Source organism: Panthera leo, chromosome A1 (assembly GCF_018350215.1).
Source record: "Panthera leo isolate Ple1 chromosome A1, P.leo_Ple1_pat1.1, whole genome shotgun sequence".
NCBI classification, from domain to species: Eukaryota; Metazoa; Chordata; class Mammalia; order Carnivora; family Felidae; genus Panthera; species Panthera leo.
In genome coordinates, this window is record NC_056679.1 from 178,957,068 (window position 1) to 178,980,215 (window position 23,148).

At 42.6% G+C, this 23,148-nt stretch overlaps 1 protein-coding gene across 2 annotated transcripts in view; it reads right to left on the reverse strand.

Moving 5' to 3' along the window:
* The window catches only part of DOCK2 (dedicator of cytokinesis 2), a 413,468-nt gene that overhangs the window by 248,978 nt on the left and 141,342 nt on the right, over nt 1-23,148 (reverse strand). For both annotated transcript variants that reach the window (XM_042947072.1, XM_042947066.1), the window contains exon 26: nt 10,154-10,302. In XM_042947072.1, coding sequence (XP_042803006.1) covers nt 10,154-10,302 — 149 coding nt within the window. The remainder of the gene's footprint in view (nt 1-10,153; nt 10,303-23,148) is intronic.

Genomic DNA, 23,148 nt, shown 5'->3' on the forward strand with positions numbered 1-23,148 from the left:
CCAGTTGAACAAATCAAAGTTATGGTTCCCTCAGTAACTGTAACCTGGACCAAACATTGCTATATTTTTCTGCTGCCAAGCAGGCTTTTAACTCATGCCTCCCAACTGTGAAGGGGAGATTTAATTCAGACATTATGCAAGAAATGCTTTTTGGAAAGCAAGTGGCTGGCCCAGCGAAGGTTTCATGTAAATGGCTGTTCCTTGCAACATGTGCTTTTATGCAAAGGTTCCCTGCAGACAGAAATCTTCCAGAGCCCCTCCACAGTCTTTCATGGTGAACAGAGAGGTACCTTCTCCACTCCTGCAAGCTGTCACACTTGATCATTCATGGGTCAGAGCCCAGATTTGTTATATTGAAGGCACTCAGTGTCAATGAAAGGCACTACATGGAGCCAAGACTGGATGACAGAGTAAGGCAACTAGGGCACTTGCCCAGGAGGCAAAATTTAAGGGGCATCAAAAAACTCAGTAACAGATACAAATCAAGTCTAATGTCATATTTTTAGAAATAAGAATTAGTGCAAAAAATCCATAATGAACAGGAGTGCCTGGGTGGCTCAGTTGGTTAAGTGTCTGACTTTGGCTCAGGTCATGATCTCATGGTTCATGAGTTCAAGCCCTGCGTAGGGCTCTGTGCTGACAACTCGGGGTCTGGAGCCTGCTTCAGATTCTGTGTGGGTCTCTCTCTCTGCCCCTCCCCCACTTGCACTTTGTCTCTCTCTCTCTCTCAAAAATAAATAAACATTAAAAATTTTTGAAAAATCCATAATGAACAAAATATCAAAATGTATTTTTTTAAAATATTGCATTGATATATTATTTTTTCTTGATTACTGAATTTTGGTGCCCTCTTACACTTTGCCATCATCCCAGGCAAGTACTTCATTTGCCTTACCCTTTTCTGTCCCTGAGGGGTAGTCCAGGTGGGTGAGGGACAGAACAGAGAGAGCAAATACGGAGAGGCCATTGTGGATTTGGCTGTAGGCAAACTCCTTTAAACTTTGGTCATGGCAGATAAAGGAATATTGAAGAACATCTCAAGAAGTATTTCTAGTTGGTATTGATGGAACAAAATGTGTTGGATTATTAATTTTATTGGAGAGAATTTTAGTCAACCATCAACAAAAGCTGTCTTCTAATTTTCCAGGTGGATTCTCTGAGAATAAACGACACAAGGACCATCTGGTAAGTTATGCCAAACTACTCACTTTCCAAGCCTACCAAGCAAAGATCAAGTGACATTCAAGTCCCACATGTTGGCCGAGGAAACATCGCATGGACAGTGTTGTCAAATAGCCCAAGCGAAATGCTATAGCCTGCAAAGTCCTTGAGCCCAGGACAGGCTTTTATGCTCTTCCACATTTCCAGTCCCCAGAGCCTAGTCCTGGGTTAGTGCATGCTAACACTGGTTTAATCAATTGCTCATTCAGTGGGAAGTTACATTTTGCCTCCAGACAGGCTGGAGCACTTCACAGGGTGCAATCCTCCAGTAAGGCCAATCATCTGTTGGCAGATTTTGCTATTGTCTCTGATAAAGCAGAGAAAAACCCTTATCTAACAGAATCCCTTCACATTGGACTAGGCATGCTTGGGGGGAACTGCTCATCCTCAAAATGCATTCTTTGCAAGTGAGCAATCATTCCTCAAATATTTCAAAGATAAGCTTTTAAATTTTTCTGAAATATTGTTAGCTTCATGGACAAGTTGCAAAAATGGTACAGAAGATCCTATGTATCCTTCATACAGCTTCCCTTAATGTTAAAATCTTAATGTTAACATAACCAGAGCACAATTACCAAACCAGAAAATTCACATTGGTACAACATCATTAACTAAACTACAGACTTTATTCTAATTTTTCCAGCATTCCTTCTGACATCCATTTTTTGGTTCATGATCCATTTCAGGATCCCACATTGAATTTAGCTGTCATGTTTCGTTAAGTCCCCTCCAATCTGTGACAGTGTTTCATTTTTCATGACCTTAACTTCTGAAGGGTACTAGTCTGTCATCGTTTAGAATACCCCTCAGTTGGGGCTTGTTGAGCATTTTCTCATTATTAGATTGAGGTTGTGCATTTTTGGCAAGATTCCCCACCAAAGTGATGTTGTCCTTCTCAGTGCATCTTATCAGAAGGCGAATGATGCTGATACGTATCTTTCCTGGTGATGCTCCTTTCATCACCTGGTTAAGGTGGTGGCTGCCAGGTTTCTCCACTGGAAAGGTACTAGCTTTCCTTGTGTCATTAAAAAGTGGATTCTTTGGGAAAAATACTTTGAGATTATGCAACAACCTTGTTTCTCATCACACTTTTGCCCATCATCTTTAGTCCCCATTGATGGTTCTTCCTTGTAACAAGATTATTGTGGTGTTTGCCTAATCAAAAGTGAATTTTAATTATCTATAAACCCTATTTAAGGTCCAAGGACCAAAACCTGCTGAGGTAAAAGACAGCACTCTCCTGTCAAATGTACCTTTCCCACAGCTTTGTGGGGTTGGACACCCAGTTTAGGTACAGCAAGCCTCTGGCACCCAACTCATCATCACCACCCCTCACCTGTGCAGGAATTGGGGCTCTCTTTCTCACTGGCCTATGTAAACACTCAATACTACTAGAGAAGAAACCATTGCCAATAAATAAGAATCACCGTGGGAAATGGAACATATTTCTATATCTCTGCTCTAGGTTGAGTGTTTAGTTTGTCTTAAAATTGCTACATCCCTGGCATATCCTCTCTTTGACCGTGAGAACTTGTAGACAGTAGAACCAAGCCTGTTAGGGAGAAGAAAAGCATGGCAGCAGCTTCCCTGTGCTTTGGGGTTTTTATTGTTTTTGGCAATTCCATTGGGTCTCGGCAGTGGTGTGCTGGTAAAAGTTTATCGACTGGCTCTCCAGGAAGACAAAAACAGAGGCCTGGATATATGGTGTTTGCCAGTTCTGTGGTATGAGGACTCCTTTCATGATTGATTTCAAGCCACCAACATGACATCACTGAACAGAGTTAGAGAAGAGATGGGCAGCCGCAGAAGAGCGTTAAACAGCATTCCTATTGCAGACACAATAGATTCAAATAACCTCACGCACACAAATAAGAATAAAGTGTAGTAAGATAATTAGGAAGGGATGTGTTTTGAATATCTATTTATCACATTTGATTTTAATATGGCTTATTTAATTATAGATACCTATATAAATTTTTAATAATGGCAATTATTTAACAAATAACTCATAAAATTCCTAAAAATTTAACACTTGGTTCCCTTGAGTGGTGTGAGCCAGCTCCAGCACACCACCTCATACAGTAGTTATCATGAACGAAATTCGGGAACACCCCAAAGGAGCCCCTGAAAAGGGAAGATGACACTTTTCTCCAGACCCTCCAGGAACCCATATGAAGTCTAGATGCCCTGCAGGGAGTGGCTTGGCTCCAGCAGCAGCATCTGTGGCCTTTTGGCAAGCCTCCTGTGGAGGCTGTGAGGGCTTCAAAGCATCTGGCTGCCACCAGGCCTGGTTCAAGATCTACTTTTGGTGCTAATAGGGTGCAGAGTCCTTCCCAGGCTCAGTACCTATTTCCCATTCTCCCAGGAGACCACTTGGCCCTTTACTCTTCTTAAAAGAATTATAGGCTTAGAACAATGGGAGGAGCATAGGAGGGAAGGGGAACAGAGAGGCAAGAAGAAAAGTCACATGTACTGAGTATGGATTATATGCCAGGTACAGTGCTGGGGTGGTTTCACAGACGTTCTTGTTCACTGTAATCCTGGCACATGGGGAAATAGCATCCCAATTTTACAGAGAGAGTATATGACTTCTCAAGATTCCCAAGCTAATAAGATGCAGATCAGAATGTATCCCCAGCTCTGCTTATCACTATAGCCTCAGCATATAGAACACTGCACAGGATAACAGCTCTAGAAGTATTTGTGGGATGGATACATGAATGTAGCCTGACCCCAAAGTCTATGCTCTTACCTCCACAGGGAAATGAAGCTGGAGAAAGTGTTCTTAAATAGTAAAGTGTACATGTGAAAAGGCAAAAGGCAATGTGATGTGTGAGGGTTTGCTGACTTGAGAGTGAGATGAAGGGATTCCTGCCAGGCTCTGCCTTTTGCTAACTCTCTGACCTCATTAGGAGTGCTACCTACTCTCTCTCTGAGGCTTGGCTTCCTCACCAGTAAAAGGGGGATAATAAAACCTACCTTTCCCATGTGGTTGCCAGAAACAAATAATTATAATACATGAGAGAGCACTTTGCAGGCTAAAGTGTGCTGGGAAAGAAAGTGTATAATATGTCACCATCCATGACATCATAATGTTATTCTACTAGCCTAGAAAGGGCGTATTTAACACCAAGGAAGCAGAGGAAGAGCAAGGGGTAAAAAGAAAATGGCCTTGGACATAGCAGAAGGTAGAGGATTCTCATCTATTTCAGCTTTAATTTGGAGGCTTAATTAGCTGCTCTCTGTTTGGGATGCACCACAGACAAGAGAATTTTTGCAAGCCTTGTCTCCCTGCCTTTTGTTTGAAATATGAGGGAGCATATAGGTTAGAAGAAAACCCTGCTGCTTCTGCATGGCAGTATTGATTCCTAGGAATTAAATGGTAATTCAAAGAGGCAGCAGTGGCCTCCCTTCAACCCTGCATCAAGCAGACTGCCTGGGATTATCAGAGAGCCCAGAACTAGGGTGGCCCTGGGGGGTGCACTTCAGAAAAAGACACCCAAGTACAGACTTGCAGAGTCTGCTTCTTTTCCACATGGCAGGTCAGAGGCAGGGCTGGACCAAGAACACCCTCTAGCCTAGACTGCTCCCTGCGTCCACCATAGTCCCTTCTCCACCCATCGGAACCCTAACAGAGCTGCTGATACTATTTCCCTTTTGTGTCAATATCTGATTCCCTTCACAGGAGAGGCATGAGTGTGAGTATTCATGTGTGTGTGTATACATGTGTTTAAAAATACGTGTACCCCACATCACATGTACATATTCAATATATTAGACAAAGCAGTCAGAGCAGGTGGGGGAAGTAGGGGAATGGGGAAAAAAAGATAGAGATAAAAGGTAAGAAACCCCCCCTCCCACACACACACACAAACAAAAACACAAACAAGGGAGGACCTTGCACATACCAATGATGGTAGCATGTTATAAACTGAGGGTAGGTAATTCAAGCCCTGCACCTGACATCCAAGGAATGCAAAATGAAAAAAGAGAATACCTTCCTAGCTCTCAGAGCAGAAGACCTGAGGGGGGGAATCAAATTCCACCACTGATTTGGGCAAATAATATTAATATTCATTCATGTATTTATTCCTACAGCAGATAGCTTCGTGAGCCAGGCATTTTGAGGGGAGGGCTGCTGTAAAATTTGTCTCTGTCCTCACAACATTCCTGATCCTACAGACACAGAAGTCTGCAGAGGATGACAACACAGAAGCCACGACAAAGTGGGCACAAGCTGCTCCTAGACCACAAGAGAGGGGTCAGGGAAGAGGTTAGTGAAAGAGTTTTAGCAGAGCAAGAGGATGGAGATCAAAGGTGGAATTGGCAAGAGGTGAGGCTGAAAGTGTGAAGCTTTGCTCCCTGAGCTTCTGAGCTCGAAGCCTGGCAGGGGACACACACAGGAAAGTGTAACACCAAGCAATTAGTGCTATAATGTCAGTCTGAATATGCGGTTAGGAAGACATAGAGAAGGAAGCCCCGAATTCTGTTTAGGGGTTTGGGGAGGGGGAGGGGGGGTGATGAAGACATGGAACTGAGAAGACTTCAGAAAGGAAATATTATCTGAGCTGAACCTAAAAGGTAATTAGGACTTTACTTGCATAGAAAGAATGGGAGTTGAGGACATTCCAGGCAAGAGAAAATGAATGAGCAAAAGCCCTCCCTACCAGTGTCTAAGCTGATAAATACAAATACCAGAAATCCCACTGACTATGACTGATAGAGTGCCTTGGTTAACCCCCTGCCCCCCACCAAGATTTAGTCAATGGGCTCAAAGAGTTTTTAAAAATAAATAAAAAGCTGATTCTGCGCATTCTCTACCTCCGTGAGGCGAGGCAGGTATAACCAATACCATCTCCTGTTCAAAATTAAGAGTCATCTTTACATACTTTATGATTGCTAAGCAGGGTACAAAATGATGACTCTTCTTTCTGTTAGAGGAGTGAAACATAAAAACGAAAAGCCTGTTTTAAGAGAGGGAAAAACACTCCCTCTGGGTTTGGCGCAAAATTAAATCTTATGAGTTACTCAGCAGCCAGAAAGGCATAGAGCAAAGCCAGTGTGAAACAGCCTTTCAAAGTAACTGGAGTTGACGTCTAACCTTGCTCAGTAAGGGGGAAAGAGGAGTTACACAGGCAGAAGTCAGGCCTTTATCCTTCACCTGAGCCTGTCCCTTTCCTATGCCAAGTGCAACTCAAACAAGCTAGAGGAGGGAATTTAACACTATCATTAAAAAAAAAAAAAAAAAAAAAATCCATACCCAGGCTAAGGCAGACATCATCCCCTGAGTCATATGCCACCCAGGGTTACACTGAATAAGGTAATAACAGGAAAGCAGAGCTTCCTTATGCCAGGCCTGCTGTGCTGGGCTGTAATTACCCAAACGATGACAATCAATTGAAGACAAGCATCCTCTCCCATCCCCCAAAAACACAATGCCCCCCAAAAGGAAGCTTGGCATCCTGCACTATAATTTCTAGATTTCCACGCATGGTTCTACCCCTGAGCAATGGTTCCCGCAGGTAGATATAGTCTATACTTGGGAAGGGAGACAGGCCAACAAAGCAACAGTAAAAGGGGATGGCTATGCTACTGTCAGCAGAGAAGAACCAAACAACCAGAAGAAAAATCCAACACATTTACCCCAGGAGGCTTTTTTATTTTTCCTCCAAATTTCCAATTTTGAGAAGTCAGTGCCTGTAGAAACCAAAGAGCACACCCGACAGTCTGGATTGTCAAAGTCAGATCTTTGCGCCGGCCATTCCCCACTACCGCATGAAAATGAATTTATGAGTACAAATGAATGTGCTTGAAGATTTTGCCATTTTACGGTTTATTAAATGCCATATTGGAAGATGCTAGGTTTTATAGACTGGAAAGGGCTCTTTAATTGAGAAGGTAAAGGAATGAGGATGAGCCCAACCATTCTTCCATTTCCAGTGAATATTGAAAATAAAGAAAAAAAATAGGTCACATTAGAGTGATGGTTCTTAAAGTATAGTCCTTGGACCAGTAGTATCCACATCACCTGGGAACTCAGAAAAATAAATGATCAGGTCCCATCCTCCAAATGTAAGGATCAGAAACCTGTTTTAACAGCTCCTCCAGGTCAGAAAGTTAAAAACTTTCTGCAACTAGAGCTGTGGTCCTCTGCCCTGGCTGCCTCTTATCACCACCTGGTAAACTTGCCCTTGTGATGCCCCCGCCAATCCCAAGCCAATTAAGTCAGAATGGCTGGGACCAGAGCCTTGATGTAGCTGCTTTAAAAAACTCCTCTGATGATATACATGTGCAGCCAGAGTGGAGAGCTGCTACATACCAGAATAAGAGAGATTTAGATTAGATACTTGGGGACTTCTGATTGTCAGTTGAGTTCAAAGGGATAATGGCAACTAAATGAGTCTCCTTGGTGGAAGGAAAACCTTTTGAGAAGAAGAGAGGTTTCCATGTTCATGAGCTGAAGAGGTTTGCTGCAAAGCTCACCTAGAGCATCAGAATCTCATACCAAACCCAATGGTAACAACTGTATTTAATAAGTCATCCAGCAAAGAGAGTTGCTCACCCAGGGAAAGGGGTGGGCTGGGCCCCATAGGCAGAAGTCATTATAAAAGCAATGCACTCAGAGGCAGTAGAGTGACACCACACCTCCCACATACCTCAAGTCCAAATGCCGCAATCCTCCAAGGGGAGCTCAGAGCCTCCCACTCACTTCTCATCTTTGAAGCCCCCAGTACCCAGAGTGTGTGAGATAGCAGCCTCTTCTCACTAGTGTCTGATGTTACCCAGTGTGCAAAATGATGACAACCCATCAGAACAGAACTCTAGGAGGCCACTCCCACTGGATGGGCAGAGCCTAAGCACCTCTGCTTCACAAATGAAACATGAACTGGGGCCATCCTTCTACCCAAATCAGGGAAATGGTCAACCCATTATAAGTGTATTCCTTACATGGGGGTCCACTGGCATATCTCAACAAGCCAGGCTGTTTTCCCCCATGAAAAGGGATGTGAGGATTACTAAACTGTAGGAAATATTATAAATTCTTTTCAACAGGAAGAAGCAATATCTTTAGGATGTTCTAGAGAAATGATGAGTCAACTCTCATGTTCCCACACTACAAGTGAGAGTAAGACCAAATTCTCCTTTAATTTTTTTTTAAAGATCAAATGGCAAAGACTGGAACCAGTTCAACAGCTGGTTGGTGAATGTACTTATAAAAACACCACCATCATCATGACAGCATCACAGAGTGAATCCTGATTATCCAAGCATTTGGGTATCATTCTCCCTCTCCCCAAGCAAAAGGGTGAGGATAGGAAGAAAATGAGAGAGAAAAGACCATGCTCTTGTATCTTCAATGCCCATGATAATTCAGACTTTGGAGTCTGACTGACCTGGGTTTTAATGACCCTGCCATTTATTTGCTGTCTGGCCTTGAAAGTTAAGTCCATGAATTTCAGGTTTTTCATCTGTCAAATGAGAATAATAATCCTTAGCACCTATCAAGGGTGGGCAGAAAGAAAACAGAAATAGCATTTAGCACAGTGCCTAGAAAATAGCAAGTTAAGTAGCAGCTGTGACCATTAATTATTTATCCTTGAACACCCAACTTCAGTTCCTTTGTGAAGAATTCCTTGACAAAAATGCTTACACATAGACTCACACACACACACACACACACACACACACACACACACAAACACACTCAAAGTTTTTATAACTCCAGTACTGTGTAAATCCAGATTTAGTTATTATATTACTTTGCAATTGTTTATTTACATATTCTTATATATATTCATAGATTTTCTTAAGGAAAGAGACCAGGCTTGTATGTCCTCAATGACTGGCACACAGCTGGTGCATCATATATATTTACAAATGAACAAATGAATCAAGCTACTGTATTTATCTGGTAATGAGATAAGAAGCTTAATTAGGATGGCAAACATGGAAAGGACAACAGACATAGAGAAGTTGATAATAATGGTTGACTATGGGATATAAGCAGTAAAGGAATAATGTTTTGCTGTGTTTTCTAATTATAGTCAATCATAGATACACTTCATCTAGAAATGACTTCTCTCAGAATTTTCTAGGGAGGAGAAGGGGTGGGAGGGAATGCTCACCCCAATACTTAGAAAATACTCAGTTATTTAAGTCTACCCAGTCTTCTGAAACCAGCCCATCTAGGAAAATAGACCTCTTGGACATTACATAAAGACAAGGTGAGGCTGCCAAATGAACATGAGTTAAATCAAGAGCCTTCCCTTTCTTCCAAATCTTAACAATTCTAGTTTGTCTCCCCATCTTTACTGTTACCACCAATCCCTCTTCTGCAGACTCTGCCCTTTGGAGGCCCTCTACTTACTCCCCTGAAACTTTCCTTTTGGTGCCATCCCTGACTAATCTCTGAAGGATGTCTACCAAATACACCTTGGCTTCACTGCCATACCCACCCCCCAATCACCATCCTACTCCTCACCCTGAGCACTCTGTTCATCCAGAAAGAGCCTTAACCATTTCACCATTGCAGGAGATAACTAAGGAAACAAAACCAATGTAAATCAGCTAAGAAAACTGATGAGGGTTTTCTTGACTGTGCAGGCCTAGGAAACTCCCCTCCTGCCTCTGCAGACAACAGTTTTAGTAAATGGACAAGTCACCCAAAAAGTCTGCAATTAATCCATACCTACATCCCAAGAAAGCCCGTCCAACAAGAAATATGGTGACATAATGCTACATGTTTAACTCCAGTCCCCAAGCCATCTTTCACAGCCATGGGGGTTAGTCACTGGAAAAGTAGGCCCGCTGAGCAAGCCATTGACTTTTATCTTTAGACTTCAACTGCTATTCATCAGCATCAATATTTCAGAGCTTAATCAGCTCAGCGTTAGTCTGAGTCCAGGACGTCTACATCATCATGAGGACTCACCGCATCCTGACAGCTGAGGACCTCCAAAATGCTGTTGAGTAATTCGACACAGTACTTCTTCTCCTGGACCTGGTGTTGCATCTCATCCCTCTGCTCCAGCAGCTCCTTCAGTTCTTTGGTGATGACAGGAAGCAGAATGTCCCGGCATTCTGGAATGAAGAACATTCAGAAGCATTTGAGCATCCTCCTTCTTTAGTTTTCTTTCTTTCTTTCTTTCTTTCTTTCTTTCTTTCTTTCTTTTCTTTTCTTTTTGATAATTTTTCACTAAATAAACAATTCATGAATATATTTTCCTTGTAAAAAATTTAAGTGTTAAAGATTAGGTTCAGGTTTCCTTAGAACATCATTCACAATTCCAGTCCCTCCCCCAACACCCGCTCCCCAGAGGAACCCAGTTCTTTTATTCCATACATATGTGTATAAAAGAACTGTATGTGTATATATGCAGCTACAGAGCCAACATAAATAAGAGGCAGACATAAGTAAACAAGACAAAACCCAGTGCCTTCACCTCCTGGGAGTGGCAAGCTGTTAGGAGTATTCACACAACAGAGCTGTGAAGTAATGAAGGTCAGGTTTTACCTTAAATGTTCATTCTGTTGGTGTTCTAGTTGATAACTCAGACCCCATTACAAAGATATGAATCCAAGGGAAAATGCCAGTTGGGAGATTTTAGATATTAATGAATATCTCCTTGGGAAGTCACCAGACTTTAAATTCTACTTCAAATTGAAGTAAAATAGTAAACTCTCATTGGAAGTTCTGATAGTGACCTCCCCATCCCTACAAGTATTTAAGTAGTAGGTAGCTGTCTATGGACAGGGGTGATGAGAAGGTATTCAAAGAATCAGATGAAGGGGTGAACTAAATGGTTGTTAAGTCCCCATCCAGAAGTCTATGATTCCCACAAAATACACATGCAGAGGAAGCGGCAGGCAGAAGGATATATTTGGTAGGGGGAAAGACACTGGACATGTTTGCAATGTTTACAAACCACTGCTGATGTTGTGGGAGCTGCAGACCAGTCCCCAGCAGAAGCAGTGGTTTATCAATCTGAAAGTCACCTACTTTACAGATTATCAAAAACAGCATCCCCATGAGACAAAGCCTCCCGGTGCTGAGAGTCAGCAAAATTTTAGCTGAGGAGGCCATTAATAACATGGTCTGTTTTTCAGAAAGTACTTTGTCTTCTCATTAACCATGATTTCTCAGAAACGTCTGGCTCCTCTGTTTTGAGATGAAATAATTTTTCTCGTTTGTAATTGGAGCTGTGAAATTATATTAGTCTGTAAAGCTTCAGGAAGCAGCATTTCTAAATTGTCAAGCAAACAAATCCAAGTATTTTTAAAAGACAAATGTTGCAGAGCCTGAAATCAATCTTTACAGGCAGAGCCAATGAGTATCAGAGACTTGCATACCCACCCTGGGTACCTGATACCTAATAAAGACTGGGAGATCTCCCATCTGGAAACAAGTCCAAATTGTAATTGGACCAGCACTTAGGAACCTGCAGAGCTATTCAACTCTGTATTTTCACAGGAAGGTGCTTTCTTTTATTGAAGTGATGACAGAGAGGACAAAGCAGTGTTTCTGGGCTCTGGTTTCTTCCTTCTTGGAGAAAGTTTTGTCCTATGGAAGGTGCTACTACCTGAATCTATAACTCTCTTGAAGTGTGATATTCTTTTGCAATAATTTCATGACTCAGGGATACTTTAAATAAGAAGGTCCTTTTCCTCGCCTCCTACTCTGCAATATTAGTGCCATGGAAAGAATGAAATGGAGATTCTTAGCCCACTTTGGAAAACTATCTTGAGATGCATCAGGCCAAAACTACATCTGTGACCACAGCCCCAGCCCCAGCTCTAGAGGGAAGCATGACTAAGAACCACATGTGAACTCCCCATCTTCCTTACAGGTCCACTCCTTCTCTGCTCTGTCTCAGAGTGGAGACACCTTAGTCACACAGTCAACCAAACAAACTTGCTTCCTCTCTATGAACCCAACATCAATCCATCATGAAATCATATCTATCCACCCGCAAGCCAGCCTTCTCTACCCTCTATTCCAATCCCAAACCCATCTTCCTATTTCCAATCTCAGTAGCAGGAACTTCCCCCAAACTCAAGCCTGACCATAGGTCTCCCTGCTTAAAGTTCTTCATTGGTTTCCAATTGTCCTCAGGGTGAGTTTTGTGAACTCTTTGCCATAGCTGAAGGCCCTTTGTTACCTAACCCTTCCTTATCCGCCCACTGTCCACCTTGCACATTGTTCCTGACGTGGTCTCTCCCTTTCCTGCTTCTCAGTTTTTGCACATTATTTTCTTTGCCCAGAATGCTTTTATCCCACCCATCTTTACCTGACTTTTTCTTGCCTTCTAGGTCTTAACTTAGATGCCAAATCCCAAGGACAACATTCCTGACACTCAAATATGACTTGGCTGACTGTCTTCTGGGATCCTGTAGTACTCAGACTTCTGTCTTAACTGTTTGCCATACTATCTGGTCATTGTCTGTGTAATGGGATGAGCAGTGAGATCCTCCTTCCAGTGAGAAGATAAAAACAAATGGTGTGATTATCCTACATTCTAAATTCAAGTCTCCAGTTGCTAGGGTACACCACAAGGTTTTCTGAGAGGTGCCAGTTCAGCACCAGCCCCACACCAATCTGCATGCACCTCATCCCAGAACTGAGAGAGGATCAGCAGAGGCCTTTGCATGTAAGACAATGTCCATAAAGAGAAGCCCCAAAGTGGGCATGGACTGAGGAAGAACCTTCACAAAATTTATGAAGACGGGACTGGCACCATACCTTCCCACTAGGGATTTGTTAGCTGATCTTTGAGCCCAGATGCATCCCCATTCTGCCAATGGAATGGGGAGATGTGGGAACACTCAGGAGTCCCGCTCTGACCAGAGGGAGAGGGTTAAACACAAGCAAGGTGTCTTTTCAGGGACTCAGTCACATCCTCAGCATGGTTGCCCCGTGTCCAAGCCTGCCTATGGCAGCCTTCACTCAGAGTTCCACTCCACACACAGCCAGCCCCTTACTTTGTCACCAACACAGGTTAATCGACTCTTCAACCCTGTTCAATATTTTACAGGCTTTAAGGTGAAACTCATTCTGTTTTAACCAAGTTCCTATTGACCGAAAGGTGAATTCAGCTCAGCTCAACCCTCTTGGGGAAGGGTGAGGACCGTGCGGTTGTCACGCCTTGCCCTGTCCTCCCCACAGCCCTTTTGGCAAACAGAGTAGATGCCTAATTGAAAGCCAAATTTCTCCCTGGGTGAGGCTGAGTGGTACGCACTTGGCTTGGTGCTTCTGTTTGTCCGAGGAGCGTTCACAGATGTCAGAGGCCACGTGGTTAGGTCAGTTGGACATAAAGGGGGACCTCCACACACAGCTCCAGTCTGACAGATAGCAATTTGTTCTCATAACCTTCCTCCTCCAGCCAGTGTGTCACAAAGAAAAGTAATTCCACCCACCGGGAAATCAATAGCTACCCACAAACTTCATACTCCCGATCAGGTTACAAGCCTTTTACAACTCTACTAGCATTTTCCCCCAACGCATTCTTCAGCAGCAACTCATGATTCACTTTCCTTACCTCCCTGAAAGCACACCTAATTACAATATCCAGAATCATCACTCACTCCCCCTCCAGCCTGCATCTGCCATGATGTACATCTTTACTTTATGAACCTTGAGGGCCAAAATATGTCTCCCAGCTAAACAAACAGCCTATTTAGAGATTTCAGAATCCAGCACCTGTAAAAAGTCTCTTTAGGTATCTTAGAGGGGTGAATGCTAAAGAATAAATGTACTTCCAGAACTTTATTGTAGATACTCACTGGAAGTTCATTCCAAGCTATTGCTTCTACCACATATCTCTTATATTTAACATAAAACATGACATTGCACCAAACCTATAAGAAAATGCCCTGTAATAAGTTGACATTTGCCATTCAGAAACAGTGATGGGAGGAAGGGTAGATTGATATATAACAGCTGGAATTTTTAAGAGGATGTATGTTTGTGCCCCAAAATGTCACACTGATTATAAATATACTTTGTAAGCTCTGATAGTCTATATGTAATCTATTTATGTCTTTGAGTATATATGGGCGGGGGGGGGGCAGGGGGGAGAGGAAGAGAGAAAGAGTGGGGAAAGAGAGATATAATAAATACATACTGCTAACAGGCATGGTTCTAGTGGATATTATATTCTAATGGAGTATCAAAAACAATTCAAGAGGATAATAATTGCCTTAGGTTGGATTTTCCAGGAGCAAACTCAAGAGATGAGGTATGGGTGAAGGTGACTTACTTATTAGGAGGAGTTCCAGAAAACGCTGAAAGGGGAGTGGAAAAGTGGGACCATGAAGGAAAGGAGGCCAGTCAGGCTGCAAAAGCAGTTAAGTGTCACAGAAAGGGAGCTCTGGACACAGAGAGGGCCATGGGGGGCATAGGGGCAAAGCGGCTAGGGTATTTCAAACCTGGGGACAGACAGCCACAGGCACTATGAATGCCCTCAGTGCATGGGCAAATAGGCCCCTACAGCCTAAGGGCAGCACAAGGAGGCTGGTCCTGGCTGTTGGGAGAGAAAGTCCTTCCAGAGCTATTTTATGCAAAAATAAATATTCACGGATTACAGGAGACACAGTGCCCTGGAGTGGATGTTGCAATGACAAATACAGATATCTGATAGTAGGACAATTAACTAGGTAACAGGAGAAAGAAAGTCTGGGTGTGTGGAGAGGACTGTTCCACGTGAGGCAGTCAGGCCTCTCTGAGATGGAGATTCCTGAGCTGAGACCTGAGGGTGAGAAGGGAAAAACCTGCAAAGATCTCAGGAAAGAGCATTCCAAGCAGAGGAAAGGGCATGTGAAGGCCCTGGGGTAGAAATCTGCTTAACACATTGAAGGAATCACATGGACAAAGTGTGGCCAGATTATAGAATATGGGGAGCATAATACGAGAGGACAAACTTGGAGATTCTGGCTAGGGCCAGGTCTCGTCAGGCCTGATGGCCCATGGTAAAGAGTTTGACTCTTGGGTGGAGATAAACATGTTTTGTTTCATTTTGTTTTGTTTTGTTTTGTATTTTTAATGAAGCTTGGGGGTGGGCCTAGAGAGGAAGGCAGAACACTGAAGAGGCTTTTTGAAGGGGGGAAGAAGAGGTCTAATGTGCACTGAGCCCTCACTATCTACCAGCCATTCTCTCTGTGAAGAGTATATCATTATACCTATTTTGTAGATGAGGAAACAAGTTCAGAGAGGTTCAGTAACTTGCCTAATATCACACAGCTGGGATTTAAACCTAGGAAATGTGCTTCCAGAGCCCATGTTCACATCTGCTAAGCTATCCTGCCTCCTTACAGTAACAGTGATGGGGAGAAAAGATGAAAGCTTGACCAGTTTGTGGCAGGAGGGTCAGACAAAAGCAGAGAGACTTGGGGCAGAGTCGACATGTCTTCCTGATGGATTAGACATGCTATATCGATGTGCATTTTGAATGCATTTTGAACAACTGCGTGAGAGAATAATAGATTCATTTTAGGGTTTATCAAGTTAGGACCCAATCATGGAGACCATTTCATCGCCTCAACTAGCAAGTAATGAAAGATTCCCATCAACGTTTCTCAGATGGTGTGAAGTGGTGCAGCAGTGGCCTATCAACACGCCTTCTGAAAGCTGTTAGGGCATAATTGGTGTGTTCTGACAGGTGCCTGCACTTTCACTTACCCCCCTGCACTTTCCGAGATCATTTTCACTGTCACTGCTGACCGGCTTCCTCCCAGCCAGCTCACTCATTAAACCATAATCCAGCTCCATAGAAAGTGCTTTTAGGAAAATAAAGGTGCAGATATGGCCAGTTGAGTCATGACCCAAAATTTGATTTGTCCCTAATGCTTAGAACAATTACATTCGCAATGCCATTCCAGATGAGTGTAGCTCAGCCTGTTAGAAGACTGTCTCACCCACCTCCTAACCCTGGCTAATGGAAGGAGAAGCAAATGAAAAAGCCTAGGGTGGAAACAAGTGGCCTCTATACAGGATAATCGGAGCTGTTTGTAAAGGAAGATTCCCATCAAAGTAATAGGCTCCATTTCAAATTCATGCAGGAGGAGAAAAGAGTCAAGTTAGCTTTTTGACTGCAAAGAGCTATGTCTTACATCCCTCGCGCCCATTTGATTCCAATTCGGTGACATCTGGAATTCAAATTAATTTATAAGCACTTAGGACACATATTATAACAGTCAGTACCACCCACACCCCTCCAGGGCTTATCATCCCTGACCCACTGCCTTTCTTCTGTACAATGCCACACAGATCCCTTAATCCCTTCACCCCCAGCCCCTGGCCCTCTGGAGACTCACGCAATTCCCTGGCTCCATGAATTTCAATCTGTTCTTGACCAGGAACTCTTTCTGAGCTAATGTGTGGTCATACACTCAGAGTTTTCTCAGCAATGCGAGTCATTATAACAGCTATGTTTTAGGAAAGGGTAGAAACCATTTGTCTAGAAATCTGTTGAGAATGAAAGGGAATGGGAGAAGGGAATATCAAATATGAGATATGCAACCTATGTTGAACTCCTCCTCCTGTGAACTCCAGACACCACATTGAGAATTCATTTGGTCCTTCTCAAAACCTCTTCTGGTATATTGTGTTATCCCCATTTTACAGACGAGACAATAGGAGCTCCAAGAAGCTTACCCAGGGTCACTTGGCTAGGGTGACCATAATCAAGGCAAGATTCCAACACAGGCCTGTCTGACCCCAATGCCGGTGCCACTCCAACTTCACATGTGGATGAGTACAGACAATTATTCCCAATTCCTAGATCCTGCCAGCATGAGGCAGCCACCCTTTGAATTTGTTAGCTCCCTCAAGCTGGCCTGAAATAGAAAATCCAAAACCCTGGCTGCCTGGTTTGTTTAATGGTTGGTTGTTTTGTTTTGTTTTGTTTTAATAAGGGTTATGGTCCCAGGTGAACAAAACAAACAAATTCTGATCCTAGAATCCTAAACAATAATGAGCATTCGTCAACTCGGTGATTTAACCTTCAGTCCAGTCATTCACTTTCATTTTGTTAATTCAGCCAACCATTTATTGAGCAACAATTGGTTGAGCTTACCCATCTCACTGCAGTTGGTTAGCAAACAGCAGTCATGACCTTCAAAGTATTCACTACCTGTTCCTAGAAGACAGTGAGAGCCTGGAGCGAGATGTCTAATCTCAATCAAGTCCTGTCTCCTACAGTTCCTGGAACAATGCTTGTCACACGGTAGGATCCTAATAAGTGTTAGATGAATGAACAAGTGTTTGCCGATTTCAGAGAGGGAGACTGTCTGCCTACATTGAGTCCAACGCTCACAATCAGAATGCTATTTAGTGTTGGATTAGTGCAGTATTTATTACTCTGTGCTGTCCTTGAAGAAACCAAGTGGCAGTAGCTGGTGGCTGGAGGAGGGGTGTTTAAGAAGCAGAACTGTATGTGTGTTTCTTCCCCTTTCCCTCCTCCCCTTGAGCGGCTCTTCTAGTAAGACCCTCCCATTCTTGGCTTTACCCTATCATAGGGGCAAGGGTGGGGAAGTGGACAGAACTCTGGATTTAGGGTCCAGAGACCTAGGTCTGAGTCCCAGCTTACTACTGGTAGGCGGTGTGACTTCAGACAGGTCATTTTACCTCCCTTCCTCTAAAAATGGGGATTAAAATGCCTAATTCATAAGAGGCTCCAAATAAAACATCATACACATTCAGCTGTAGTTATTAAGTATAATGAGGTATGGGGATCTAATGCTATGCCTAAGAAGTTTTGAATTCCAAAGCAAAGCACGTTGGAACTTTAGTTTCCTTCAGCTGTAGCTGACATCTACACTTGACAAAACGCCTGGACCAGGCATGCCAGAACAAAATGGATTCAAAGCTATTACCTGCATCATTCAAACAAAGTGTGCTTCTGTCTGAAACACCAAACTTGGAGAACTGCGTTCCAAGAGGTAGATATAAATTGAAATGATTGGAATATATGCCTCAGATTTTTATGTTCCCTTTTGTATGTGGATAGACTAAAGGAGAGCTTGGGCATGCTTTTTCTGAACATCCTTTTACATTTCTGCTTGCACCTTAGAATAATAATGCCACTTACCCGCAATCCTCAAGCCGCCCGTGAGCGATCCTATATCGCTGCCATCATAAAACTTACAAATACCAAGAAGAACAAAAACCAACAGCGATGCTTTGGATCAATATTGAGCAGCCAGCATTCCATTTCTGGGAAGAGCGCACATTAAAAGCCTCTTGTTTACATTTTAAGGCTAACAGAGGGGCCCTTCATTTCAGAGAATTAAATGAGAAAATTCTCCTGGATTCAAGCATTAGCAAAATGGAATGGTTGTGTAATTGTCTCCAATCATCTCTGTTCCTCTTACCTTCCCCATAACAGCTCCAGGGGAGAGGAGGGTGGGGTCCCTCTCATTTACAGCCCTACACGTTAAAATTCCAGTGTTGCTCATTACAAAGGGAAAACAGAGAAATGTAATATATTTGAAACAAGCCGACTAATTGCAAACAAACTTCAAAGAAGAAGGGAAAATCACTGCCTTTTACCCACCCTAAATAAAAGTGGGAATGGGGAGAATTTCTCCTCTGGCCTGTTCTTCTTTCCTAAAAGCACTCAGCTAAAAAGGTGGAGAACAGAGACAGCCCTAAGGGGGCAGGGGTTCTGCCTGCTTCCTTTCTCCATTCCTGCAACAGAGCCAATGTGAGCCCTCCTCTGGAAGGCCCAAAACAAAAGAGTGACTTAAGAAATGAATCACCTACTTAGGCCGGATATTTTAATGAGAGGATCAAAGAGATCCTGTTTGGACTCTGAGGCCAGCGAAGAGGAAACTGAGCTAAGCGTGAGACAGGAGAAAGTAAACAGAATAAATATCAGTCACCAACATGTAATAAGCTTTCTGTACTAAGGGAGGACAATATATGGTCCTTACCCTTGGGGCAGTCCAAGCATAATAAAGAAAAGAACCTGTCAATTGATAGGAACAGTATAGAAATCACATACAATGAAACGCACTGTTTCCAATTACCTTCAGTCCCTGCTGATGAACCTTGAACTGTACTTCTATGAAACTGACACTAGTATTTTATTTGGGGCACGACATGTTGATATACTTATTATTAGTTATATGTACTCCTTCCCATGATACCTTACTCCAAAAAGAAGAAAAAAAAACAAAAAGAAGAGGACATACCAATGTAAAAGTTAACAAACATAAGGGCTCCAAGTGCCCATAAAATGGGGCTCCTCGCTTGTCTGATAAACTATCAGGGCAATAAAGAAAATCAACCAAGTTCTAGTTTGTTGGCCATTAAGGTAGAAGAGAACTAATTCTGTAAGAGAAACACAGTTTTGTCTGGAACTAAATTCTTACAGAAATTTTTCATACTGAGTTAATGTTAATGTTCTTCATTAAAGTTTAGTGGTGTTTAGTTGCTTTTGACATCAAACAGTGGAATTTTAACTCTGAAAAGAACCTGAGAAAAGCTAATGGTTTCAATTCCTTGGATTGTGTCGAGTGCCCATGCAAAACATCAAAACAACAAATGGAGGAGGGCTCAGGATTGCACACTTGTCCTCACATGGCAGCTTCATTTATTTTTCATGTGAACAAGTATTTATTGAATGCCTAGCAAATATTAAGCATCATAAATGACATAGAGGTATATAGAACCAGGATGTAAGTGGTAAAGATAGAGAGAAGTGACCAAATTCAAGGTATATATAAGAAAGATTCAAAGGCCTTAGTGATTGATTGAAAGTGATAAATGAGGGGTGCCTGAGGGGCCCAGTTGGTTAAGTGTCCAACTCTGGTTCAGGTCATGATCTTATGGTGTGTGAGTTTGAGCCCTGCATTGGGCTCTCTGCTAGCAGCACAGAGCCCATTTCAGATCCTCTGCCCCCTTCTCTCTGTCCCTTCCCCCCTCACTCTTTCTCTCTCAAAAATACATAAACATTTGTTAAAAAGTGAAAAATGAGGCACAGGAAGATTTGAGGGCTAGTTCGAAATGACTGGCAAAATAATGGAAGAAGAAAAGCTTTTCGTGAACAGAACGAATACAGTTTTGGACATGTTGAGTTGGAGTGCCTGTAAGACATTGAGATGGAGATGTCAAGGGGACAGCTGGATAAATATGTCAGAAAATGATCTTCTACAAATGGGTAAGCATTACTTCAGCTATATGGAAGATACATAGAACACTGCTGCCTCCCACAAAGAATTTATAACGGGCGATTATAGTGTATTTAAAAGACAGCAAATTACTAAAGCTTATTTGGTGATGGTCATGACAACCATGATGAAAGGAAAGGAAAGAGAAGGAAAAGGAGGGGAAAGATACAGAAGACGAGGAAGAGGAGCAGGAGAAAGTGAAGGTGGAAATGGAAAAGAACAACACCTGGGGTCTGAAGTAGGACAGCTGGGGACACATGTTGGGACAAGGGAGCTCAAAAGAGCTTGGAAACATGAGGGATTTTCATTAGAAAATTTTGTATCATCACAAGGACAGGTTTAGACAAAGCCCAAAGATGGTTAAGCAGCCCAAACTGCCCATTTGCTCAAGCAGCCCAAATGTATTGATCTAACCAATACATTTGTCAACACCATCTCTTTACTAAGTGGGAGCAAGTAGGAGCTGGAGGGCAGGGTTTTCTGGCAACAACAGTTAATCACTATTTCTGGAGCACATCCAGTGTACCTGATTGTTAAAGCTGTCCCTTTCCCTCAAGGACTCTCCTGCTAGAGCATCACGCACAGCCTACTAGCCCAAGAAAAGGCACAGTGATAAATTGGACTATGAGGAGGAGGGATGGAAAGAAATGTCAGCCATGAAGGAGGCTCCATTCTCATTCTTCTGATGCACTAAGTGCCAGGCCACACAATGAGTGCTACAGAGTGAACGGTAGAGGATATTGAGAGCAGGAGTCTCTCTCTATCCTTGTTTCCTTCTCTGTAAAGTGGGGAAAATGAGAGCACCTCTCTTCACAAGGTCATAAGAATAAAATAATACGTATAAAGCACTTAGAGTGGCACTTTCCCTCAAGGGAAAATCTGTCCCTTTCCCTCAAGGACTCTCCTGCTAGAGCATCACGCACAGCCTACTAGCCCAAGAAAAGGCACAGTGATAAATTGGACTATGAGGAGGAGGGATGGAAAGAAATGTCAGCCATGAAGGAGGCTCCATTCTCATTCTTCTGATGCACTAAGTGCCAGGCCACACAATGAGTGCTACAGAGTGAACGGTAGAGGATATTGAGAGCAGGAGTCTCTCTCTATCCTTGTTTCCTTCTCTGTAAAGTGGGGAAAATGAGAGCACCTCTCTTCACAAGGTCATAAGAATAAAATAATACGTATAAAGCACTTAGAGTGGCACACCTGGACCATGGTAAGCACTATAAAATTGTAAGCCTTTGTTTATTTAATTATTTTAAAAATATTGTTTATTTTTTAAATTTCCATATGTAACTTTCTAGGTAGTAAAATTATGTTGTATCTTGTATGGATGGTGATTGCATGGGTAGATGCATATGTAAAAAATTCACTGAGCTGTACATCTATGATCTGTGTATTTCACTATATGTAAATTACACTAACATTTAAATATATATAGTTAGTTATCAGGTAGGTAATTTTAGTTTCCCTTCACAGATGTACACTGTGGGGCTTGACGAAGTCAAGCAAATTGCCTGAGATATTGTGCCAGATCTCAGCCTGGGTTCCTATTTCAGTTGAGCCTTGCTCCCTGACAGGGCTCAAGACAGCAGTTACCCAAAGATGCTGTGCTACACTCTACTTCGAGAGTCTCCTGCATGAAGAGACAGCAGCTATTCCCTCCTCTCTGCCATTCTTTCTCCCACCTTCCACCCTCTTCTCATCTCAGCTCAATTCCATTGTCTCATTAACTATTAAAACAAAAATCCTTGCCAAGTAACAACCCACAGGGAAACACCCAGAGGAGGACTGGCAGTGATTAAGGACTGAAGGGAACACACCCAGAGCTCTGCAAATCCCTCAGGGGCCTAAGGTGCCCTGCTACGCACTGAAGTGTACCCCCTCTAAGTATGCATGCAGTTCTTGCCAGGACAAAGAGCATGAGCCAGAGAAGAGTGAGTGCTCCTAATTTAAGAGGTGCTGTAGAAATTAATTTTGTATGCCTCCTCCATTAGCAGTGTGTCTGAATTAACTTTAATATGCAAGTTATCATGTTAATCTTTGATACTAAGAAAGAATGTATCATTATTAACCTTCCTATCCCTGAATTTAGCAGTGCAGTCTTTTTATTAGCCGTACGTAATAGAAGTAGCATGATTTCCTGGCATCTCAGCACTCCACCTCTCTGTATGCAGCTCCACCAGTCACTCTGTAAAATCTCTGCTGATTCAGAAGTCCATTTTTCAAACATTTGACTCTAACTGCCCATAAGTCACCAGAAGCTGACTCCACCTCCCCATCCTTTTTTTTGTTCAGATTCTTCTAAATGGGAATAAATTTTCCACTGCAAGCACATTCCAAAAAAAATAAATAAATAAAAAAGAGGCCGTGATGGTCAATGGAAGGGGCCCACAGCAGGAAAGAGACATGAATAAGTTCTGTGTCATATTTATGAAAGGCAAGCTCATGACAGACTAGCAGTAACTGGTCTTCAGAGCTCTAGGATATTTGGGGGACTAAGTTATGGTTACAGTAGGAACTGATGCTTCAAGGGATAGGTAAACAAATTAAGCAACACTGGAAAATTAGCTGTTAAGGATAATAGGAAAATCATCCAATAGTATAACCTAAGACATCTTTCTTTTTGTGTATTCACTCGATATATGTAAATCATAGGTAAAGGAAAGTTACCTATACCTCCATTTGATGAATAACTTTAACATTCCTGTTCCACTCATTCCATACGTTCTAATCTTTAAAACGTGATAATAGTGCAAAATA